Raw genomic sequence first — 26,827 nt, forward strand, 5'->3', positions numbered from 1 at the left:
TGTTTTCCACGTGAATAACAGTGTTGTAAGCGTTTTCGCCCAAGAGACAAGACCGAATGTTTACACAGGCTTTCGTTACGTAGAGAGTAATGCAATATCTTACAGATATGGTGCTCTTTCCAGAAACAACTGTTTCTTTGGCGTCATTTTCATCGATGAAATTCGGATCTCGGAAATTTCTTTGTTGTCTCGTGATCTGGCGTGCGCAGACGCGTACTTAAACGAAAACAAGTGCCGTAAACTCGTCGCTGCGAAACCGGGCTTGAAACGCATTTGCTCGGTACACGCCTGTCTGAAGCGCATTTCACAATTCTCTTCAATTCCTTCCACTGACACCCGCGCTGTTGGTGCTGCAGAGGAAAGGAAAGCTGAAGCCTGTTTCTCGTCGCTCTTGCTAAGCACAATAATATTCCCAACTTATTTTCTATTTCTCTTTACGGTCGTATTCAGTGACACTGTAACGCTCTTGTCATAACTGATTCCCCGTTCTACCCTAACAGATTCGAAAAGTTCGGCTCTATTTGTCACTTGCAAGCCTAAGATGCTGTCTTCACGACGCGTTTCTCAGATTAATGGCCCGAGGTGGTTTTCGAGTAAAGCACTTGGATCAGTTTGTTATGGTTCTCTGGCCCTGCCACCAGCCCCGGCTACCCGAGTCTCCCACTGCAGAGGTGGCAGGTTAAAGGTTCCATCTGAAACTATGAATAACCAGGAAGTGCACGCCAGATGTTCTCCGGGTTTCTTACTTTCCATTCAGAGCTCTCAATAGACGAGTAGTTCAAAGATATTTCTAGCATCGCGACTGCAACAGGAAAAGGCCGGAACAGCTGTGGTACTCAAACTATCCTCCGCCACACACCAGAATGTATCTGAGAAATTATCATTTCAGGCTTTCCGAATCGGTCAATTATTTCAGAAAGGCGTTATCTTGTGAATTTTGGAGCAGTTTTGACACAAAGCGGGATGCGTTACATTTTATCTTCATTTGCACAATAGACACGACAGCAGATCTGGTGCAGTTATTGTTTACAAGTCTGAAGATAAAGATTTACAATATTCAGGACCAATATTTTAAATTGACTTATCTGTTTTGCAGATAAATGGTATGCATAAATTACATTGAAAACGACCTCCTCTCTCGCAGGCGAATTGTTTGATGTACCGGCTAGCGTGGATTTCGCATCGTGTAGCATGTGCTTCGCATACTTCCGTACGAAATTTAATTTTTACAATTTTCTGTCGCACCGGACTGAGATTTACGTATTTCGTTATCAAAATAAATTTTAGCCATTTCTCAGATATCAACCACACACTTAGAGGCACTAGTTTAAATAAATGCGAACGTTTCAAAATATATGACGTCCGTTTCGACAGCGGATGTCTGCCGTGAGTGCTATTGTGTTTGACGATGCGAAGAACACAGATGGAGTTCTGGGCTGTTTTCCGTCTGCTGACGCGTGCCCTACCGTTCCAAAGTTCCGTAATAGCAGAGTGCAGCAGGTGAATGGCGTTAGGCGCGATCCGAATTTTGGGGAGTCACCGTTTTTTTAGGACGCTCTAGCGCGGTCACCACTCGTTGTCAGAAAATCACTGCTGCTTGCTGCATGTTGTATGTTGTAGAAGAGTTTGTCCAATTTAATTTTGTGTTGGGTTGTCAACTTTGAGAAACACGTAGTCTTTGTGAAATAAATGAAAATCTGAGAAAAGACTGAAAATTTTGAGGCTTTCGTTGTTAAGCCTACATACTACAGGGCAGGAAGCACGACATTTGGATTTAGGAGCCCAAAACATATGATTGTGGAATCGCTGAGGAAAGATCTGCCGCAGTTTGTTACCAGTTGGTATTTTTGGTCATTCCACGTAGTGTCGCTCTGGATAGTTACTGCTAGATATTTTACGGTAGGTGACTTACTGTTTCGAGCAATTTGTGATCAGCAGTGTAGTTGTGCAGTAGTGGATTTCTTTTCCTGTGTATGCAGAGTGTATTACATTTATTTATGTTGAGGATCAACTGGCAGAGCCTGAAGTATTCATCAATGCCGTGGAGGTCACTCACCAAGTCAATACTTTCTTCTGCCGTCGCTGCTTCCTCGTAGATAATGTTAAGGACCTTCCGTCTGTAACGCCGCCACATGAGGGCCACAGAAGCTCTTGTTCAGAATGCAGTCTGCCACTTTGGTCACACATGCACGCATGGGGATGCCGAGTCTAATTGTATCACAGCAGACGGGGGAATGAATGTTCGAAGTGTGGTCTGCTTCGAAAGCGTGTACAGAGACGCAAAAGTGTACTTTGGGAAACTGCCGAATAATTCCAGTGATGGCTGCATGTCTCACGCGATTGAGTATAATTCCTTGAGAGATGGTAGTTTGTTCTGTAAGAGCAGCAAGGGAGGTGTTTGGGAGTCTAATGATTTTAGGTGGTTCTTCAATTCTCTTTATTTGAAGGTGAGCTGGCAAGACAGCTGCAGATGGTGTGAGCGTGATGTGGTGTGAGCACTGCTACCAATGTGACATTACAGTTAAACACGAAAAGTACTTGTGCAGTGCACGCACATAAGTGAATTCAGTGTGAGGTCGCAAGTGAAGATACATTCTAACTGAACAGCTTATATGGCAGTAATATGAGAATGGTGCAGTTCGCAGTGATGTGATGCAGCACCATAGACACTGCTAGCAAATGGTTTGCAGTAATTAGGTAATGTAGGAGACTGGTGCAAAGAACTAACATTAACGCACAACAACCGGTATTCTCGCATTTGTGTCTTGGAAGAGATTGGGTGTTTACATTTCGAAATACAGGCGGTTGTGAGAGACGTCGGCTGTATTCTTGTAAGCTGTTTCAATACTGTATATGGGACGGGAAACACAAGACAGAGAGGGAGAGAGAAGTGGAGTTTATAAATGATGGAGTATTTTGCAATTGTTGCTGAGCTTTTGCAGAAATTGCTTGTGAAATGTTTCACATAGTGAATTCTCAAAAGGAAGGTTTGTCACGTTGGTTTACAGATATCTCCTGTTGTTGCAGTAGTTGTGGTGTTACAGCAGAAATTGTGTGGACTGCTAAAGGTAGAAATGAATAGAGAAAGCGGTCTTTTTTTTTCAATTTTTTATTTTAATATGATGTAGACTGAAGTACATGATGTCATTTCCTCTAGTGGCACGTATTAATGCTCTGTTAGCATCTCGACGAGCTGCTGCCGGTTGCACAGCGTGGCGAGGTGCAGGGGGGTCCTCCCACTATTACTCGTCACCCCCCTGTCGGCTCCGGCCTGCAGCAACGCAGCCGCCGCTTCTGCGTGGCCATAGTATGCTGCCAAGTGCAGCGGCGTCTGCCCCCCCCCCCCCCCCCGAGTCCTGGCGCTGGGGTCGGACGCCGCAGAGAGCAGCAGCCGCACCACAGCCGCGTCGCCCCTCCGTGCAGCCCAGTGCAGGGCGGTCCACCCGACCCCGTCCCTCTCCCGCACGTCCGCCCCAGCCGCCAGCAACGCCCGCACCTCCTCCACCGCCCCCTCCACAGCCGCCTCTATCAGCCTCCTGCCTCGCTCCTCCTCAGAAAGGCTCGTGCACAAAACATCGACACACACACTCTCTACTATCGAGACACACACACCAAATGAAAGAAACTGTAACAGCCACAAAACTGCAAACAATTCTGAATACACTTCTTCCGAGCGACAAGTCACAAATCTAGAAATCTCGCTTCTGCGATACGGGTTAGCCAGCGTATTACAGACAGATCCACAGCACTAGCCCATAATCAAAAACTTCAGCCATCTCCCATTAAAAATAGGTGCACTCGATCTCCGAACAAATTCATTTGGGTTCATTCCCTCATAGTTCACTCCACAGATCCGCCTCCTTTCACCTCGGCATGCAGTTGCTACCCAATCTTCATCTACATTCAAACACACCCCAAAACTACCTTCTCTGGGTACCAATTCCTTCAGTCACTTAGGAAAAAAACAATAGAAACTAAACGCATCTGTAAGCACTGAAATACTACTTCCTCACCAGACAGTTAAGTGATTCAGACCAGTAACATGGAAATTTCCTGACGTACTGACAAAAAATATAAAAGTCACTGCTTCGTACAAGTCGGTCGACTTATTTCAAATACAACAAGGGCACCAGGTCGGCTCTCCCTGACACACACACACACACACACACACACACACACACACACACACACACACACACACACACTACCTGCTGCATAATAATCGTCCCATGTGCTCATATAATCATGCATGCAACAAGAGATACATCCACTGCAACATTCATTTCCATCTACTTACCCACTTTGCAACCCACCATATGGTGTGTGGCAGAGGGTATCCTGCACAACTACTGTACTCAGTCATGTTAACTTTGTGCAACTTTTTTCATTTTCTGAAAATTCTGCACACAAAATAAGTTACACACCACTACAGAAAGCGTAAAACTTTACATTTATACTTAAAAAGGTCTTAGTAAACTCAAAATGTACACCAACTACACTGCTTTCGAGTAAAATTTCTGTTTCAGTAGTAGTAGTACAAAGTTACACTGTCACTAACCGTAACAAAAGTGTACAATTTTTCTTATATCTGATGCTGTGCATAAATTTAGATCATGCCAGAAAGGAATCAGGTGTTTGTAAGAAATAGAAACACACAGTGTTAATTGATTATTGCATGTTCACTTACAAATATCAAATTATTGTATAGATCTGGCATTGCTGAACTTTAACCAATGTCGCTGGAACCTCTCCCCACAGCTGATGCAAGTTAAAGGCTAATCCCAAGCGAGAGAGCCAGTAAGAAGCTCCAAAGACAAGTGAAATACTAACTAGAAACTACAGAGGTAATAAAACTGCTGCATTTAGTACAAAACAATCAATGTGGGTGGAGCAGCAACACTATGAAACAATAGTAGTAACTGGTACACATAAAAAGTTCTCAACTGACTGCAGTCATCTGCTTTTTCCGTTCCGCTCCCTAGTAGAGCGAGGGAGAAACGACTGCCTGTATGACTCTGTACGAGCAACAGTGCCTCTCACGCTATCTTCACACGCCTTGTCTCAAGTGTACATTGCCAGAACTAGAACTGTTCTGCAGTCAGCCTCGAAAGACGGTTCTCTAAATTTTCTCAACAGAGTTCCTCGAAAAGAACGTCGCCTCCCCTCCAGTGATTCCGATTTCAGTTCCTGAAGCTTCCGCACAATACCTCTGAGTCACTCGAAACTGCCGGTAGCAAATCTAGCAGCTCATCTCTCAGTCCTTTAGCTGTCGTCCTTTAATTCTACCTGTTGCCGATACAAAACACTCGAGCAGTACTCGAGAATAGGTCGTACCAGCGGCCTACGTGCAGCCTCATCTACAGGCCAACCACACTTTCCTAAAATTCTCCCAGCAAACTAAAGTCGACGTCCCGCCTTCCCTACCACAGGCCTCTCAACCTCGTTGCATTTCACTCAGACATTTAAACGACGCCTCTGTGTCTAGCGGAACACCTCTACTGCTGTACCTCAACACTACGTGTCTGTTTTTCCTACTCACCTGCATCAACTTACGTTTCTCCACATTTACAGCTGGCTGCCATTCGTCACACGAACTAGAAATTTTGTCCAACTCGCCTTGTGTCGTCCTACACTCAATGACGACATCTTACTGTACACTAGGGGACAATCAGCAAACAGCTGCAGATACCTGTCCACCAGATCATTTATGTATACAGACAGTAACAGCGGCCCCACCACCCTTTTCTGGAGAACTCCTGCCTCTGGCGAACACTCGCCACTGAGGACAACATACTGGGTTCTGTCACGTAAGAGCTGAGGTCCACTCACATACATGGGAACCTATTCCATACGTTTCTATCCCTTTCAACAGTCGACAGTAATCCACCGTGTGAAAAACTCTGTAGACATGTAGGTGATGGATAAGCACACCACATCACAGGAAAATCTGCACAATGCAAAGAATTCCGATCTTTGGGGTAAAAATGGCTCAGTCACCTCTATTGCAATCACGGATTGTATTAAAGAGACGCAACACAAAGAACTGGGGGTAATGCTGCCCGTCTCAAAGAAAAGGATTGTAGTTTACATAAAAGTCAGCCTTGCCGCTATTGGACGCATCAAAAGGCGACCGAAGTTAAACCACGCGGTTTGCCAGAACCACCAAGAAAGTGCACTACGAAATTTGGAGTATAAATCCATCATTGCAAGCAGCTTCTCAAAATCGGTAATTCGATCAACCATAGGGACTTTTGTATGGCTAAAAAGAGTGCTGACATTACACAAATTAGTTGTTGCCGTAAAAACAAAAAAAATTATTTTCCTTTTAAGAAAGCTGTTTAGCGTAAGACACTGCGATTTACTTGCAACAGACCTCTAAGCAAAGGAAAGGTCTCTCTAGAGAGAAGTCATTACTGACTGGCGATGCAAATACTTGAGACAAGTCAGGAAATTAACACAACTCTTTTATGTCGACGGAACTTGGATGGTGAACCAACGACATCCCTCTTAGAAGACGATGACAGGGTCATGACATTGGCACCAAAATGGACAATATGATAGTGCAAGCAACAGCGGTGAATGTTGAATCCAATACTTGGTTTATTTATTAGTCTACACCAATACCGTCTTCACCAAAATATTTCCTATTACATATTATACATTTATTCCAGTGGTTCTTCCAATGCTTAGAACTATTCTGGAACAATCCTTACAGTAGTGTTTAGTTCTCTCAGATGTGCAATTTGAATCTCATCTCTTATGTAAAAGACATCTCTTTAAGGTTTGACTTTATTTTTGGGAACAAAATGTCACGTGGGGCGAAGCACATCACTACAGTATTGTTTCTAGCCAAACGTGCCCAAGCACACAATGAACTGTGAGCAGGTGCGTTATCGCAGTGCAGAAACGGTGAACTGTTGCTGCCACAAAACCGGACACCTTTCCACGTTGCTTCAAACCATCGGGGTTGAGCTGGTGAGAAGATCTGCCCACTGGCCGTTTCATCTTGGGACGAGGAGTCTTGGTGCACTGTACTGTCAAAACCAAAGATTACTGTCAGAAACGTAACATTCACATTTCAGTGGTCTTGGCCATCTGTCACCGAGACGATTGAGTGTTGGTTTACGCATCGTTTGGTTTAACTCTCAGTTCGTCTTCTATTATGACCTTCTCATCATCCTCATCTTCTTCGAAACTTTTATACCAGCCGTCAACACCTATTTCACTCTTGGTATACTCACCAAAAGTAGTATATAATATTTCTAAAAGCACAATGCATTTTAATCTGTTCTCATAGCAAATTTTAATACTAATGCAGTAATCCGTTTTTACAGTAAACAAATAATCGCCGATACTCTTAAAATACCAGTAACCTTTCTAACACCTGACAAAACACTAAATAACCGATACGCAGAACGTTGTACACACAACGACAAAAAGGAAGTAGGAATCTGAGTAATAAAACGCGTGAAATGACGAGTTTCCCGTATGACAAGAATGGTTGAGTTTCAATCCACCGAATCAAGGGGAACTTTTACCTCTTAGAGGAAACACAATGGAACAGCAAGTCTTCAGTTGTCCGGTATAATTACACCACATTTCGTTTATAATCGCTTTGGAATATATCCATCCATTTGGGAGGGAATTTTAGATGAAAATGCCCTCAGATGAACAGCCATTCGGTTCTGACGTATATTTGTAATAGATGTAGCAACCCTGGCTTTTGATTTCTGTTCCTGTGTTGATGTAATTTACTCCACAGTGTTGTGTTCCGAAAGAGGGCTATCGTCTGCTGTCTCGCAGTGGTGCCAACTCTTTCACCTAAAAATGAACGCCGCCCGGATGGGCCTGCACAGTGCGTCGCCACCGATTTAAGGCGCGCGCCGCGGAAACGCCGGCACGGCATTTCGGAACCGAGGCGTATAGGAAAAGCAGGCAGGCCATTCCGGCCCCCAGCGAGTAAAAAAACTCGCAGACGCCCTCGCGTGCCTTGACGTCACGGAGAGGAGGCTGCAGCACCGTGCATACAGTTTTGAGACAGCCATAAGCAAGGCTCGCTGTAAGTGTGCCGTGGCCACATTGCATCAATAGTGCTCGAACGACGACGGACGTTACGTATCACGTTTTTCCCAAGGATGAGCACTTGCGACGTGAACGGATGGTTCGATGCAAATGCAAGGACAAAGTGAATGTGAAACCTGCACGTGTGTGGTCAGCTCATTACCGGCCAGAAGATTATGAACGGGATTTGAGAAATGAGCTTCTAGGGTTACCTTCATGCAAGAAGTTATCACCAGCAGCAATCCCCTGCATAAACATTCCGAACTGGCGTGGACAAGAAAGGGTAAGACGTCTGCACATACATAACACTTACATTAATTGAAACTGAAAAATTACCACAATACAAACGAATTCACATAAATGCAACGCTTTTTGACGCATTACTATATTGCTTTACAGGAGTGAATGACTCGCTATATTGTACAGGAAATAAATAATGTTGCTCAAGTGTATTTGCTTTTCCTCCTGGATATAATAGCTACATTTGTCTAAGAAATAGCCATTTTTTTTTAAGTATTCTCGATATGTTAACTATTTTAAAGCTAGTATATAGTTCAAATGACAAAATCAGCATATTTCGCGTAATTTGTTTACATTTACTTGTGTAACAATAGCTGATGCTGACCAGTTGACTTTGCAGCGTAGTGGTGTGGATTCTGACTCCCATGTTCGAGGTTATGGGTTCGTATACCTGTATTTCCTCTTACACTGTATTTTTACATTTTATCAAACTAGGCTATTGTAGCCGCTTATGCCACTGATATTTAATCGCTTTTGTCAATTGATCTGATTTTTAGTGAAAAATTAATGCAGTTGCATAGTACTTGGTCAAAAATTTTAGGAATAGTAGGCCTACTCGGTAAATAATTTTAGGAATAATAAAATTAAAATCAAATTCATTTCTTAGGCATCTGGAAGTCGTGGACAACGCTGTGGAGCAAGAAGTTTGCAAAAGCGAGGTTTGACGGCTTTAGAAACTGTGTCACCGAAAAAAAAAAAAAAAAAAGAACAGAAAAAAAAGTCGACCGAACCACATGTACAGATTGCGTTCATGAACCCACTGGAGTAGTGAATAAGGATTTGGAAATTAAGGAACTGAGGGCCGAGATTGAACTTAACGAACGATCTGACGTGTTCTTTAGCTGAAGCGGGCAGAAGAGTCATCTGATACGAAAGAAAAAGTCAAATTCCACAAAAGTGTAAATAGTGTATTGTCAAATTGTTTTACACCGGCGCAAATAAGATGCCTATTAAACAAAAATAAAAGAGTAAAGTGGAATTCAGAGGACATGGCCCATGCATGAACTTTAAGAGCACTGTCACCTAAAGCATACACTTATTTGCGAAAGCAAAATAATTCCTTTGCCGTGCAGGGCAACCCTTCACAAATGGACGAAGGAATTTGAAAGCAGACCGAGTATTCTTGAAGATATCCTGTGTTTATTGAAAGCCAAGTCACACACTTTTACTACTCGAGAGAGAGAGAGACAAGCTGTTCTGACTTTTCACGGAATCAATGTTGATGGCCAGATATATTACGATTCATCTGAAGACGTAGTAGTCTGACAACATTCCAATGTGCAAGTTTGCACGATACGTGGGTTGTGTAAGCAGTGGAAACCACCAGTTTACTATGATTTCGACACTGTGATGACCAGTAATTTGCTTCAGAGCATCATTAAGGCAGTTGAGGAATCAGGAATCGGTGTTGTTGCTGTGACGTGTGACATGGGCGGAAAAAATATAAAAGTTTGGAAGGAACTGTGTCGATACACAGAGAACTTATTTCACAAATCAAGCAGACGACACCATGAATGTATGGGACACCACATTACTGAAGCGCACTTAAACGTAACTCGACAAGCAAGGCAGAATGTACAGATGGCAGCGCGACTATTTTCACGACAAACAGCTCAGGCTTTGAAGTATGTCCTTGATAAAGACGTTGAAAGCAATTTTATTGAACTCGTTAACGACGTCTTTGATGTTTTGAACTCTAGAGTTCCAAAATATGAATGCTGATCCCTCCGTAGTGGGTTTGGAATCTATCTCTCAATTGGAGAAAATACTTTGAACAGATTCTTAGGTATCTGTCCAGCAATGCGCGTTGGTGACAAAGAATGTTGCCTTTCCAAAAAGGTTTTATAGCTTCAATAAAATCTCCCTTTGGTCTTTTTGGAAGTCTTAAAAGTATGAATGTTAGCTATATATTAACTTGTAGGCTGAATCAAGATTGTCTGGGAAGCTTTTTTTCTAGGGTACAAGGATTAGGTATACTTCATAACAATCCTACACCTTTTGAAGGAACAGGATACGTATCCTTATACTGACGGGTAATGCAAGTGATATCTCTCTCTCTCTCTCTGGGAACACGCCAGTTACTAAAGAATTAAACACGGAGTCTTCCCAGTGTGGCGTCGACTCGGATCCTGCATCCCTAAGTTTCATTACCAGTGAGCTCTGTGTGTATGTTGCTGACGAAGCGCCACTATGAGAAATCCCAGAAACTGTGGATGTGGAAGAAAATTTAGTGACATCTAGTAACAATGGGGGACGACTCTGTAACCTCAAATGTTCTTCCAGATGCGGTAAAATACATTGCAGGCTATATTGCATTTAAGTGCCACAACACTGATAAATCACTAGGCTTTCGAGGAGCAAAAAGTGAAGGAGATCATGCTGCGGACTGGATATCAATTACATCTCGTGGTGGTCTTTACACTCCAACGCCAGCATGGGAAAACAACAGTGTTGCTGTTTGAAGAAGAATTTGCTGCTTTTCACGGAAATGGACTGTGTAAACAAAAAAATGTCGTAAAGTCTCTGGTCTATTACAAAACAAAAGTTTCCTGAGGTTCATGAAGCAGTTATTACTCCTTACATAAAAACGAGAATATTTGTAAGGATTAGGCATCTCAATCAAGAAGCAAAGTTGGAAGCAATGAAGAAATGTGCCGCAAGGACGAAGCAGTTATGGATTGCATCGTTGTCTGATAAACGGCAGTAGAAACAGACTACATTCATATCTGCTTCTTCATCAAACGAGCGAGTTATTTGAGTTATTTTTCAACTTATCATTTATTTACTGTTAATGTGTACAAAACCTGTCGTGCCCCTTGTTTTCACTTGTACAGATGCGTATGGAACGAAAGCAAAAGTAAAATGAACGAGTAACATGGCACCGAGTCTGTGATGCGGCGCATTTGCCGTGTACGCATACGGCTGCTCCAAGCCAGGGTCCTCGTCGTGACGTCACGGCGCTCCACCCAATAGCAAGCGTTTTCGCCTGAGTGCCCCCCCCCCCCCCTGTTTCGGAACACCGCGTAGAAGCACCTCGTGACGTGGCCGGGTAGGCAGGACGGGCACACTCTAGCTCGCTCGCTCACGAGGTTTCAGACACACGGTACTCCGCTGTAAACAAAACACGGCCAGGCTAGGCTACGCCACTGTACCAGACCCCTCCACTGTTTACTTGTCTGCACTGCAGAACTACCAAGCAACTGTGTCGTCTATATGCAGGTCATTTCTGGTACAATTTACGTTGCATGCAGACGTGTACACTAATGAGGCAAAGTTAGACTACTACTTTTATATGGCGAATGTCAAATTCTGAAGAAACTGGAATGTCTGTCCTTTCCGTCGTCGTCCATCGCGCCGGACCCTTGGACACATTATTAGGTCAGCAGTGCGAAGAGGCAGCTTCGACGTCACACAGAGGACAGGGCGAAGGCTGCAACCGACAGGGCACTGGAGGAAGCTGCTCTGGCTGCGACGCCTGTGAGTTGGCACAGTGGCACCAGACGTACAGCCGAGGAATGAGGGCTCAGCAGACGAGTGTCACTCCCACCTCGCATTTACATTGATGCCACCCTTACCATCTGACACTCCACAGGGAACTCCTGAGAACGTGGTTTCGAACGTGACTTAAAATATTGTCTTTCTGCGCTGCAGTGCATGGCAGACGATTCTGAAAATCATCAGAAGTACCAGGCTCTTATTATAAATGTATCAATTGGCACGATACGAAATTGCATTGTGGGACCTCACTTTATCCACGGGGTGATTAAATGGAAATACATCTGCACATATTGTAACTAACATCCAGCCTGTCCTTCTAGAGGTAGTTCCGTGGACAAGCGACAGTGTATGTGGATCGAACACGGCCGCTGCCCAGACCCTCCCCTGCTCCAAAGTGACCAATGAATGGAAAGTTTCCCCAGCCGTTGTATGGGATGGAATGCTGCAGTACAAAGGCCAGCCAGGTACCCTGATCTGACTCAAATGGATTTCTTTCTACGGGGAGCATTGAAAGATAGAGTCTGACATCAACCCCAGGTGTGACAGATGATGCGCGCCAGACCACACAACGACGTATCATCCAATGTAGCTTGTCCAGTTCATCTCTCTCTCTCTCTCTCTCTCTCTCTCTCTCTCAAACAGCTATTCCAAATGTGTCTAGCAGTCGATGGTGTGGAATTTGACCGTATTGTTCATTAAAATGTGAAACCACACTTCACCAAGGAAAGTATTTAGTTTGTGGATGACAAGGCATCAGTTGTTTTGAATAAATGTTTAGCTTATTTAAAATCTATTCCGTCTACATACAATTTCGAGCAGTTTCTAATTTCTAACTGACAGCAGGTCTTTTGCGCTGTAGAACCACCCTGGTGCTTCCAGGTAGAGACAGGCTGAGCTGACAGAAGGTCATGGGATAGCGATACAGATACAGATGGCAGCAGTATCGCGTATGCAAGGTATAAAAGGGCAGCGTGTTGGCGCCCCTGTCACCTGTACTGAGGTGACTCCTGGCAAAGGGTTTCAGACGTCTTGATGGCCGCACAACGGGAATTAACAGACTTCGATTGCGGGATTATAGAACTTGTTTATGACTGTTCAGATTTTTAAAATGTAGTTTCCGATGTATCGAAATTTAATAAAATGCCGTTGTGGCCTTTTGTAAGTGCTCTGCAAACAAAGTGCAGTCTTTGTTTCACCTTCGCTACAATATTATCTGTGTGGTCATTCCAATTTAAGTTGCTCGTAATTTTAATTCCTAGGTATTTAGTCGAATTGACAGCCATTAGATTTGTGCGATTCATCGTATGCCCAAAATGTATCGGATTTCTTTTAGTACCCGTGTGGATGACGTTGCACTTTTCTTTGCTTAGTGCCAATTGCCACTTGTCGCACCACACAGAAGTCTCTCTAGTTCATTTTGTAATTGGAATTGATCATCCGATGATTTTAGTAGACTGTAAATTACAGTGTCATCTGCAAACAATCGAAGAGGGCTGCTCAGATTATCTCATAGATCATTTATTTAAATCAGGAACAGTAGAGGGCCTTTGACACTACCTGGCGGAACGCCTGACATCACTTCAGTTCTACTCAATGTTTTGCCGTCTATCTGAGCTGTGACCTCTGTGAGAGGAAATCACGAATCCATTCACACAACTGAGGCGATACTTCACACGCACCCAATTTGATTAATGCAGGGTGTCTACACACAGAAGGAAAAAAATTCCCGGATTTTTCCCAGATCTTCTGATTAAAAATACACACTCCTCCGGGTGAAAAAGACTTTCTCCCAGGTGAAAATACACTTTTTCTGTGTTAAGTGAGAGTATACTTTCCCTCGGAACTGTAAAATTTATCAATCATTTGAATGGTTATGGTTTTATACAGCACATTAGAATTTCCTGGTACTTCAGAAAAGGGAACACAGGGCGAAAAAAAACACGTTTCACAAAACACTGCATGTTACGTTCCGAAGCATTGAAATGAACATTGTTATGTGCTTTTGTAAGCAGTCACAGCTAATGTCACGTGATCTCGCCAGCTGATGACAGCGGGTATTCAGAACATAGGACACGTGATATAGTCAGCGAATAGCAACATCACTCAATTAGGGCAAAAACACAAACTGGACAAGTTAATGGTTTAAACTAATTACATAGTGTTGGTACAGGAAAAGCAAAGCTTTCAAATATAATATTTGTCACGAAGATTAATAAGCTACAAGAGAAGCTAAGCTTTCACATATAATGTCGATCTTTCTTGCGCGTTTGCACTTTAAGATACATCACACAATGTGCCAGTAAAATGTTTAACACCGACATAAATCTCTGATGTTCTGGGTTCGAAATTTTTCTAAATGGCTTGTCATCAAAGAGTTGGTCTTTAAATTAGAGCCAAACGCTCTGCGATTTAAGAAATTCGTCCTAAATTTTTGCACATAGTTCATCGTAGAGGGGGACCGAGAGATGAATACAGTAAGCAGTTCAGAAGGATGTAGGCTGCAGTAGGTACTGGGAGATGAAGGAGCTTGCACAGGATAGAGTAGCATGGAGAGCTGTATCAAACCAGTCTCAGGACTGAAGACCACAAGAACAACAGTTCATCTTGCGTAAAAGGAAATTTACTTTGAAGGTAATGCTTTTCAAACCACAATTCGTAATATTTCCCCTCAATCTGTCAGAATAGATTTGTTCCAGCAGCTGCCAGAGAGCTTCAGGTAAGAGGCGTCCCCGCGCTTGCGCAGCTATGACGACGTAGGAAGCCCGTATGTTCTTATGAGTAAAACATTAAAACATCTTACATTGTGTCATAAAAGGAACAAGGGATCAGAGGATACTACAAGAGACCCGGAATTTCTTGAACCATACTGAAATGAATAATTTGTGTTGAAGTGCACATGCGTATGTCCAGATTCCCAACGAAGTAGGCTTCGATCTGATATTAAGCTTTTCAGTGTGCTTTTCGGGGTGTAAATTTTCTTGGAGTACCAGCAATGTATTGTCACATGTTTGGTTCTTTATTATGGCGTAATGCCATACGTGCTAAAAAATGAAAACTTGCACTTGAAATGGAGCGAACAGTTTAATCTAGCCGATAGTGTGGAATTAAACACATCGTTTCAAACAAACTGGCTGACTCAGTGGAAAAGATAAATAAAAGCCGAATTTCATTAGCAAAGTGACAAAAATAACTTTGTTGTTATGCAAGGCGATTAATGCTTGACAGTCAGAAAGGTGGATATTATATTAAAATCTGGAATTAGTAACATATTTTAGCCTTCCGTAATTATGTGAATGTATTTTAATTCACTTGGTAGTTCCCAACGACAGAAATCATTTTTTTCCATTCGCGTGAGAACAGTAAACGAAGAGGAAACAGCAAAATCACTAAATGTAAACACACATCACGTGGAGCTCTCCCCCCCCCCCCCAAACCACTGTAAGCTCTGCGCATCAGCCCCAGATCTATGATATTTCGTACCAGGGCAATACTGGACGGTTAGATGGTGGCGCCACCCTAGCCGCTTTGTGAAACAAGGTTATTTTTCCTTAAGAATACGAATCCCCCCCGCCACCGAAATTGCCGCCCGGTTCAGATACTCCGGTTTGCTGCGTGCAGAACCAACAGCGACATTTCTGTTTCCAGAAGTGGGAGAAGGTACTACTCAGACGCGACTCAACTGTGCATGCACGTGATTCCGCTCGTAACTGCTTAAATGAATCTGATGTAAACAGTTGTGACTTAACGCTCATCGGAGGTAATTTGTTGTTAGGAAGCATTGCATTGTCTTCCTACAGCCTTTCACACATTTTGCTGTTGGCAGACGCTTGTATGAGCACTGTGTTTTATTATATATATATATATATATATATATATATATATAACGCATTTCCTTTGCCATTTAAGTTTCATTCTCTCGTTCATATTTTGTAGATGCAGTATTATTCTGCAGTAGCGGGATACAGTAATACCCTTTATTAGAGTATCGGTTAACAGTAAAAATGACAAAACATTAACTGAAAACAAAAGCAATGAAAAACTCCCAGATTTCTAAAAAATTCCCAGGTTTTTCCCAGTTTTCTTCCGGATGAAAAAATTCCCGAGTCTTTCCCAGATGTCCCGAGGCGTATACACCCTGTAACAGTCTCTTTTGATACCATTCCTCACAAGCCTTCTGGAAATTTAGGAATATGGAATCGGTCTGAGACCCCTTGTCGACAGCACTCATTATTTCATGGGAATAAAGAGCTAGCTGTGTTGCACAAGAACAATAGTTCCTGAATCTGTGTTGGTTATGTATCAGTAAGTCATTTTCTTGAAGATGACTCATAATGTTAGAGTACAGTATATTCTCCAAAATCCTATTGCAAATTGATGTCAGTAATATGCGTCTGTAATTCAATAGGTTACTCCTATTTCCTTTCTTGGGTATTGGTGTGACCTGTGCTACTTTCCATTCTTTAGGAACAGACCTTTTGTCAAGTGAACGGTTGTATATGATTGCTAAGAAAGGCACTATTGTGTCTGCATACTCTGAAAGGAACCTGATTCGTATTCCATCTGGACCAGAAGACTTGCCTTTCTTAAGTGATTTGAGTTGCTTCACAACACCTAAAATATGTACTTTTATGTCACTCATACTAACAGCTGTTCTGGTTTCGAATTCTTGAATAGTTACTTTGTCTTTTTTCGTGAAGGAATTAAGGAAAACTGTATTTAGTAACTCCGCTGCAGTGGCACCACCATCGGGAACATTTCCATTGCTATCACACAGTGACGGTGTTGACTGTTTTCTGCCACTGGTGTACTTTACATACGACCAGCATGTCTTTGGGCTTTCTACCACATTTTGAGACAATGTTTCATTGTGGAAACTATTAAAAGGGAATAAGTCGAGTCCATTCAAAAGACTCCTGCCACATTATCCACATTAAATTACTTGTTTGGCTCCCACGTTTCCCTTTGTATAGGGGAGAAAATTTCTGTATTATACAATAGCTTATTGCATTCTGCTCTGGTTAATTTCAAAAGGCATGTCGAAGAGTCTCACTGCTGTTGGTCCCAGGTGTGTGTGTGTGTGTGTGTGTGTGTGTGTGTGTGTGTGTGTGTGTGTGTTACTGAAGCATAAATTGTTCCATACTTTATTTTGAAATCCACCAGCTATTGAGTCATCTTGCAAACATGTCAGTTCACTTTGAGATGGCAGTATATTTTCAGTAGGACCAACTATCTTTGCCCACGTCGGTTGCCCTTTTCTAAAAATAATAGTTAACTATACCATGGAATTATGCAAAACTTCTCCTCAGTGAATCAAATCCACTACTCATCACACCTGGTGACCTCCATCGAATACAGGAGTTTGTTTGCGAGTGACGAGCCATACAGTGCTGTACGCATCTCCACTCAGCCACACCCACTGCATTTCTCCCTTCTCGAGAGCAGATACCTCAACCATTAGACCAGCTGGGTGCGTTTGCTGGCGTAGATGGAATTACCATTGTGGATGATGTTTTTTACCCATGATTTGCTAACACTACCACCAGAGATTCTGATGTACATCCTCTGAAGTAGGGTAACATCCACCGATTCAATTTCCCTCTTGCTACTCTTCCCAAAAGTGGATAAACTCTAGTGCAAGTGTCGATGAGGTGTGCTCAGGCAGCCTACTGCTCAAGGAGACTGCCTGCAATAAGCAGCTAATCTGGGTTCCTGTTACAGTGTGGCACAGATTTCCAATAGTCACTACAGATGTAACTGACCAGGGAACCATTTAAGGAAAATTCGAATTACATTTTAAGACATGTCCAAAACAAGCTGTATCCTCATTACTGTACTAAATATTAACTTTGTCATTCTTACTTGTATTTCTGTTTACCTTTCTTTCGCCATTTCTTCCCGAGTGTCTTCAATAACTTATATCTACAACCATTCACATAGGTTTTGTTGAGTGGAATTGTGTGAAAAATCCCGTTTCCACACCCATTTACTTCAGAATCAATTTGTAAGACACACAGTCATCACTAAAAACAAAATCTAGATTCAACACATCAATATATAAAGAATCTTTGGAAATGGGTATGATTTGTATGGGACACTTCCTACGTAACTACAGTTGAGTGACTCTGAACGTAATTCTCACGGCAAATACAGAGAACGAGAAATCTTCTGTGCTCAATCTTCAAAATATCATAGCCAAAAAAGTGAGAAAGGAGTAATGTTTAATGGCAACTGTAACCTCTATCCAAAAACTGAAGGAATCTGTATTTTATTTTATTTACTATATCGGCTGGTTAATACCAAAATAAGCAGTACTGTTAGGGTAAGACTTGGGCACGTGTGGCAACACAACTCACCGGAAGCGAGAGACGGCTGCGTCATCAGGTGGAGGGGTGTGTCGGGCAGACGTGGGAGGCGCAGCTGCAGCAGGAGTCCGGCTGTGGCCGCTGTGGGGTTGACGGTCAGAGTTGGGGGAGGACCCGCCCCCTGTGGCGGTCGGCGAGCTGCACAGAGAAACACTGTGTGGGTGGGCGTGTTCACACAGGGGCTCACTGCAGGCGGTACAGCTGAGGGACTGTCCACCGGGGCAACAGAACACACAGTGCCAACAACACCAGCCCGTCACTTAACGTGACTGTGCCCCCAATTAACTGGTCTTTTTCTGCACTACTTCTGCTATATTCCCCACTGGCGTAGCTTAAGATGCAAAACAACAAATTGTTCAAAATGAAGCACAAACCAAATCCCAAACATAAGGACCAACAATTTTGCTGCCCTGACAGAACAACTATCAGACAGAATTTAGAAGCAGTTAAAGTCAACTGGCTGCTACTTTTGGTTGTGCGGTAATTTGAAAATTGATGTATGCATGCTGAATTATATCACTGGAGGGATGTATGGATGCTGAATTATATCACTGGAAGCAGAGAGAGAGAGAGGCAGAGAGAGAGAGAGAGGCAGAGAGAGAGAGAGAGGCAGAGAGAGAGAGAGAGAGAGAGAGGCAGAGAGAGAGAGAGAGAGAGAGGCAGAGAGAGAGAGAGAGAGAGAGGCAGAGAGAGAGAGAGAGAGAGAGGCAGAGAGAGAGAGGCAGAGAGAGAGAGAGAGGCAGAGAGAGAGAGAGAGGCAGAGAGAGAGAGAGAGGCAGAGAGAGAGAGAGAGGCAGAGAGAGAGAGAGAGGCAGAGAGAGAGAGAGAGGCAGAGAGAGAGAGAGAGGCAGAGAGAGAGAGAGAGAGAGGCAGAGAGAGAGAGAGAGGCAGAGAGAGAGAGAGAGGCAGAGAGAGAGAGAGAGGCAGAGAGAGAGAGAGAGGCAGAGAGAGGCAGAGAGAGAGAGAGGCAGAGAGAGAGAGAGGCAGAGAGAGAGAGAGAGAGAGAGAGAGAGAGAGAGGCAGAGAGAGATGCAGAGAGAGAGAGAGAGAGGCAGAGAGAGAGAGAGGCAGAGAGAGAGAGAGGCAGAGAGAGATGCAGAGAGAGATGCAGAGAGAGAGAGAGAGAGAGAGAGAGAGAGAGAGAGAGGCAGAGAGAGAGGCAGAGAGAGAGAGAGAGAGAGAGAGAGAGAGAGAGAGACAGGCAGAGAGAGAGAGAGAGAGAGAGAGAGAGAGAGAGGCAGAGAGAGAGAGAGAGAGAGGCAGAGAGAGAGGCAGAGATCCAGCGATAGAGAAAAACTGGTAAGTTGGGGTATCAACTTACTGTTGAAACTATATGGTCATGGATATGCAAGGACTGTTTGATGTGAAGCCCAAGGGAAAGAAGAAGATGGACAAGAATTACAAGAGCTATGCTATAAAAGTTATGAAGAGTATATTCAAAATTTGCATTTGAGTAAAGCAAATAGAACTACACTCCTGGAAATTGAAATAAGAACACCGTGAATTCATTGGCCCAGGAAGGGGAAACTTTATTGACACATTCCTGGGGTCAGATACATCACATGATCACACTGACAGAACCACAGGCACATAGACACAGGCAACAGAGCATGCACAATGTCGGCACTAGTACAGTGTATATCCACCTTTCGCAGCAATTCAGGCTGCTATTCTCCCATGGAGACGATCGTAGAGATGCTGGATGTAGTCCTGTGGAACGGCTTGCCATGCCATTTCCACCTGGCGCCTCAGTTGGACCAGCGTTCGTGCTGGACGTGCAGACCGCGTGAGACGACGCTTCATCCAGTCCCAAACATGCTCAATGGGGGACAGATCCGGAGATCTTGCTGGCCAGGGTAGTTGACTTACACCTTCTAGAGCACGTTGGGTGGCACGGGATACATGCGGACGTGCATTGTCCTGTTGGAACAGCAAGTTCCCTTGCTGGTCTAGGAATGGTAAAACGATGGATTCGATGACGGTTTGGATGTACCGTGCACTATTCAGTGTCCCCTTGACGATCACCAGTGGTGTACGGCCAGTGTAGGAGATCGCTCCCCACACCATGATGCCGGGTGTTGGCCCTGTATGCCTCCGTCGTATACAGTCCTGATTGTGGCGCTCACCTGCACGGCGCCAAACACGCATACGACCATCATTGGCACCAAGGCAGAAGCGACTCTCATCGCTGAAGACGACACGTCTCCATTCGTCCCTCCATTCACGCCTGTCGCAACACCACTGGAGGCGGGCTGCACGATGTTGGGGCGTGAGCGGAAGACGGCCTAACGGTGTGCGGGACCGTAGCCCAGCTTCATGGAGACGGTTGCGAATGGTCCTCGCCGATATCCCAGGAGCAACAGTGTCCCTAATTTGCTGGGAAGTGGCAGTGTGGTCCCCTACGGCACTGCGTAGGATCCTACGGTCTTGGCGTGCATCCGTGCGTCGCTGCGGTCCGGTCCCAGGTCGACGGGCACGTGCACCTTCCGCCGACCACTGGCGACAACATCGATGTACTGTGGAGACCTCACGCCCCACGTGTTGAGCAATTCGGCGGTACGTCCACCCGGCCTCCCGCATGCCCACTATACGCCCTCGCTCAAAGTCCGTCAACTGCACATACGGTTCACGTCCACGCTGTCGTGGCATGCTACCAGTGTTAAAGACTGCGATGGAGCTCCGTATGGCACGGCAAACTGGCTGACACTGACGGCGGCGGTGCACAAATGCTGCGCAGCTAGCGCCATTCGACGGCCAACATTGCGGTTCCTGGTGTGTCCGCTGTGCCGTGCGTGTGATCATTGCTTGTACAGCCCTCTCGCAGTGTCCGGAGCAAGTATGGTGGGTCTGACACACCGGTGTCAATGTGTTCTTATTTCCATTTCCAGGAGTGTATATATATGCATGTAATGTCTCCACAATTCGATTCATTGAAAAGACAGCAGTGGTGATGTGTTTCTTAAACAACGGTTTTCGTGTTGAGCAGTTTGCAGTAGAGTCCACCATTAAAAGAAAAAATGGATTACGCAGTGTATGCAATTTTATCTGATGGACAATGTTTACAACTTGTGAAGTAACCTGTAGTTTATTGAATATGGATTTTTTTTAATTGAAAAGGAAACAATAGAGACTTGTATGGAGCATATGTATCCGAGAGACAGAGGCAACAAATGATAGCTGGATGAAAACGTCACATCAATACTGACATTGTGAAAGATATGTCGTACACCTGTAGGTGGACAGCGAATATAATCTGCTGTATCCCAGTAGCAGGAAACCTGATAGGATTCCCTGGACGACCTCTGGTAACACCCCAGGGAACTTCAAACAAGAAAGGGGGGGGGGGCAGAGATTTCCTGTCTGTTTAGTGAAAGGGAATGCACGGAAAATATTCAGGGTGATAGCTGAACAGAGACTAGAAGGAAATGTGATTGTAAGACACAGCATTGAGTGTGACAATGATATTGTGCTGCCTGGAGCATTCTCTTCTTGTTTGCCCCCAGTGTGCATGAGTAGCCCCAGTGCTCATAGCTCCTGCTTTACTGGACATCTCATCTCAGGGAGTCATACCCTACTCTTTGGGGCCAGTCACTTAGGGGTAGCGTCCTTTTTAGTGATCAGGAAAGTCTTCAGTCCCAGGTTTGAACCTCACCATCACTTTAATTTTGAATACGAATAATCAGCATTGGTGTCTGAAGACTTCCAGCATCAGGTGTCACCCTCTTTCAGCCAACAGCCTTTCCGAAGAGGGCGGAGGGGCCGACAGAGGTCCAGGGCACTCTCTTTCCCTTGAGGACGGAAACTGCTCCTAAATGAGGAAGAATTGGCAATGATCAACAACGTGAGGATACAGAAGGCAATGTAAACCACTGCATAAAGATACAGAACGTGCATCAACATGACATGTGGCATGTGATTCAATAAGAGCCATAACGGTCTCTGCATTAGCAAAAGACTAGTCCCCCATTCAAACCTCCAGGCGAGGAGGCCCAAGAGGGAGGTGACCACGAGAAAAAGGTTGAGTAACCAACGAAAGGATAACATTCTATGATTCGGCAGCTGGAAAGTGAGGAGTTCGAATGTGGTTGGGAAGCCAGAAAATAAGAAACGGATTTCTGGTCACATGAGAATAGGGTAGTAGCAACAGCAGTAGGATTCAGTATCAATAGAAAGGCAGGACAGAAAGTGAGTATAGATATGTTCTCTTGAGAATCAAAAGCAAACCAACAACACGCATAGTTCAGGTATACATGATGACGTCGCAAGTTGAAGGTGAAAGAGAAAAAGTGAGGATATTGAACAGGTAATTCAGTACTATGTAATAGTCATGGAGGGACTGAAACGCGATCGTAGGGGAAGGAGTAGAAGAAAGGGTTACACGAGAATATGTACTTGATAATAGGAATAGGAGAGAAGAAAGGCTAGTTAAGCTCTACAGTAAATTTATCCTAGTAATAGCTGGTATAGTATATTCAAGAATCACTAGACGAAGGGGTATACTTGGAAAATGACCGAAATATGGGAGGTTTAAAGTCACACTATATTATTGTCAGGCAAACATTTTGAAATCAGATACTGGACTGTAAAGCATACCCAGGAGTAGATATAGAGTCATAACAATTTAGCAGTGATGAAGAGTAGGCTGAATTTTATGAGACTCGTCAGGAGCAATCGATGTACAAAGCAGTGGAATACAGTAGTACTAAGGAAAGAAGAGATGAGATTTATGTTCTCTGAGGCTACAGATACTGCAATAATAAGCAGCTCAATAGGTAGTTCAGTTGAAGAGGAATGGATATCTTTAACAACGACAGTAACAGAAGCTGGAAAGAAAAACGTAGGTACAAAGAAGCTAACTGCGAAGAAACAATGGAAAACATAAGAAATCCTTCAGTTGATCAATCAAAGAAAGAAAGAAGTTCAAAAATATTCAGGAAAATTCAGTAATAGAGAAATATGTCACTTAAGGATGAAATGAATAGGAAGTGCACAGAAGCTAAGTTGAATTGGCTGCACGAAAAATGTGAAAAAATCAAAGAAGAAATTTTTCTTGGGACGACTGACACAGCATATAGAAAAGTCAAAGCAATGTTCCACGCAATTAGAGGCAAGCGTGGTAACATTAAGAGCACAATGGGAATTCGAGTGTTAAATACAGAGGCGAGATCGGATAGTTGGAAAGAGTACACTGAAGGCCTCTCTGATTGGAACAACTTGTCCGATGGCGTGACAGAAGAACAAGCAGGAGTCAGTATGGAAAATATTGGTGATTAGAATCAGATTTTAAAAGCGCTTTGGAAAATTTAAAATCAAAGAAGGCATAAGGTATAGACAACATTCAATCAGAAGTTCTAAAATCACTGGGGGAGGTGGCAAAAGGTCTATTCTCACTGATGTATAGAATGTATGAGTCTGGCAATATACAATCTGACAGAGAGAAATATAATCACGATTTGGGAGACTGCAAGAGCAGAGAAGCGTGAGAATTATCGCACAATCAGCTTAACAGCTGAAGCATCCACGTTTCTGACAAGGATAATACACAGGAGAATGGAAAAGAAAATTGAAGTTCCGTGACGTTCATAGGATTTGTGGTCCTGGAGAAAGTGTTCGGCAATATCAAGTGGTGCAAGATGTTAGAAATTCTGACAAAAATACATGTAAGCTATAGGAAAAGACGAGTAATTTGCAATATGTACAAGAGGCAAGAAGGTAAAATAAGAGTGGAAGACCAAGAATGAAGTATTCGGATTAAAAAGGGTGTCAGACAGGGATGTAATCCTTCGCCCCTACTGTTCAATCTATACATCGAAGAAGCGATGACGGAAATAATGGAAAGATTGTAGAGTCGAATTAAAATTCGGGGTGAAATGACATAAGATTTGCTGATGACTGGTTCCCTCAGTGACAGTGAAGAACAATTAAAGGGTTTGCTGAATGGAATGAACAGTCTAATTAGTACAGAATATGGAATCAGAGTAAATCAGAGATAGGCGAAATTGATAAGAAGCAGAAGAAGTGAAACCAGCGAGAGACTTAGCATCGTGACCGACGATCAGTAAGTAGGTGACATTAAGGTGTTATGCTATGTAGGCAGCGGACAAAGCAAGGGCGGACAAAGCAAGGGCGGACAAAGCAAGGGCGGACAAAGCAAGGGCGGACAAAGCAAGGGCGGACAAAGCAAGGGCGGACAAAGCAAGGGCGGACAAAGCAAGGGCGGACAAAGCAAGGGCGGACAAAGCAAGGGCGGACAAAGCAAGGGCGGACAAAGCAAGGGCGGACAAAGCAAGGGCGGACAAAGCAAGGGCGGACAAAGCAAGGGCGGACAAAGCAAGGGCGGACAAAGCAAGGGCGGACAAAGCAAGGGCGAACAAAGCAAGGGCGAACAAAGCAAGGGCGAACAAAGCAAGGGCGACGTCAAATTCACACTAGCACTGCCAAAAAGGGAATCATGCTTACCTGGCTTCTGCTGGTGGCTCACCGAGCATACTGCAGACTTCAATGACTTCTTGCGGGTACTCAAGCACAGCGTCCGCAAAGCCCCGCGTGGCCATCACCTGCAGGTGGTCCTTTATGAAGGAGACGGCAGCCCTCGTGGCGTCCGGGCACGAGTGCCTCACTGCCCTGACGGCCGTCGCCGCTGCGGTCTCCACGGCCAACTGCGCGATCAGCTGCCGCTCGCAGGCAGCCTTCAGGGCCGACAAGCCGTACTTGTCGGCTGCTGAGAGCAGCTGGGGGGCCGTGTCGGGCAGCTGGGGGGCCTGCAGGGTATACGCGTAGGCCACCAGGAGCCTGAGCACCGGGCCCTCCACGTCGTCGATGCTCACCTGGCCGCAGCTGGCCTCCAGCATGTCGTGCGCGAACATCGCTGCGAACACGGGGCTCGCGGCTGCCAACACGGCCCTGTGAGCCGCCACCCTCGTCTCGCCCGCCACCAGCGTCACCAGGGCGCCTTCACCCCCGTCTAGCAGGGCGGCCAGGGCCTCGGTTGTGGTGTTCTGAACCTCCGTAACTGCCGACATGGTGGGTGGTCCTGAAACACAGTGCCACTGAGCAGCCCTCACACTGCACCCTCAACACTTGTACGAGGCGCATGCAGACCTGTATGAAATGAAACAACAGCTGGTGAGTGTTGTCCACCCTAAACCAATTGCAACGTCACCAGTTTCCTTAAAATGACAAGGGTCCGTACTGCTTCGTGATCACCTAAGGTTTGTAACTACCAGTGTAGTGCTATGATAGACTGCTTTCACCTTCTACAAATGTTATCGTTCTCAGTCAAAAGATGGTTTATTTATGTCTCAGCAAAAAAATTGGGAAAGCAACAAACTTCTTTCAGCCCTAAAGTTACACGACATATTTAAATCCAAGCTCATGGCACCTCTGAGAAAAATTTTCTTCCTCCTTATCTCAGGTTCCTCAGATCCGTGACACCTCATCAGAAGCAATGCACATGTAATGCAGAAATCAGTTTCGTCGGTGAATTTCTCAGGGTAGGCACAATTAAACTTGACCTGCCATGGTGGCCAAGCGGTTCTAGTCGCTTCAATCCGGAACCGCGCGCCTGATACGGTCGAAGGTTAGAATCCAGCCTCGGGCATCGATGTGTGTGATGTCCTTAGGTTAGTTAGGTTTAAGTATTTCTAGGTTCTATTGGACTGATGACCTCCAATGTTAAGTCCCATAGTGCTCAGAGCCATTTGAACCGTTTTGAACCACTGTAACAGTCTAAATTCATTGGTATGTTTAAATCTCCTTTTAACAGATTGATATCTGCGTCTTATTTCTGAAGAAAAAGATGCTGCGTCCACCTCCGTGGTAAAGAATGCTGCATAATACAATCATAAATCCTGTCGCCATTTTATCCGATTGTTGCGAGCTATGGTGTACCAAGGTATTTCCAGGTTGAGCAGTTTAGAAATGAAACTCGTTGCTTCCATTTCCAGAACGTGTGTTGTGGAACTTTCGCACAAATATATATTTGTATCTCGTTTTGGCGTGGACGTGTTTGTATAGCATCTTTGCCCCACAGAACGTTCGGACTTATTAGATGACAGATACGTCATGGCTAAACCAAAGTAAGCTCTATCACAGCTCCGACATCACTCTTGACTCTCCTGGTCGTATGAGGGGGCAAACGACGGAGTCAGTGAAATAGTTCCACACCCTACAGTGTAAACTGGTTTCCGAAATTCAGACAAGGGAGTTTCACGAGCACGGCGTCCACTTTTTTCGAAACGTGCCGACTTAGCATCTCCATTACCCCAGCGTAAGAGGTCTGCCGGATTGTTACGGTGCTAGCAGAGCGCCTAAGAATTCGTCCCAAGGCTTCTGTCACGCCAGCTCGACGTGGATGGAGACGCCGAGGCAGTGCTGTACAGAGCGTAGCGCCGGAGGTCAGCGCAGGGTCGCAGGCCAACACGTGCACTGCAGGCTTCTGGAAGCCACCCGACCAACCCGAGTCTTCCTTCCCCATCCCTCATTAGTTAGTTGGACACTTGTTTCCGTTTTATATAGCTTTGTCGTTTTTTATGCACTCAATGTTACAGGCTCAAAACTCTTGACACAGGCGTTGTAATCGCATAATGAACGAGTTTTTACTGTTG

The 26,827-nt window shown here is 44.5% G+C and overlaps 1 protein-coding gene across 1 annotated transcript in view; it reads right to left on the reverse strand.

Annotated features, from left to right (window-relative positions):
- Positions 1-18,208: 18,208 nt before the first annotated feature.
- Positions 18,209-26,827, reverse strand: part of LOC126159964 (speckle-type POZ protein-like) — a 30,537-nt gene continuing 21,918 nt past the window's right edge. Inside the window, exons 2-3 of the mRNA XM_049916770.1 lie at positions 24,681-25,254; positions 18,209-18,359 (exon numbers count right to left, since the gene is read on the reverse strand). Of these exons, the coding sequence (XP_049772727.1) occupies positions 18,209-18,359; positions 24,681-25,243 (714 nt within the window). The 5' untranslated portion in view covers positions 25,244-25,254. The remainder of the gene's footprint in view (positions 18,360-24,680; positions 25,255-26,827) is intronic.

The sequence above is a fragment of the Schistocerca cancellata genome, unplaced genomic scaffold, assembly GCF_023864275.1.
Source record: "Schistocerca cancellata isolate TAMUIC-IGC-003103 unplaced genomic scaffold, iqSchCanc2.1 HiC_scaffold_1150, whole genome shotgun sequence".
Taxonomy (NCBI): Eukaryota; Metazoa; Arthropoda; class Insecta; order Orthoptera; family Acrididae; genus Schistocerca; species Schistocerca cancellata.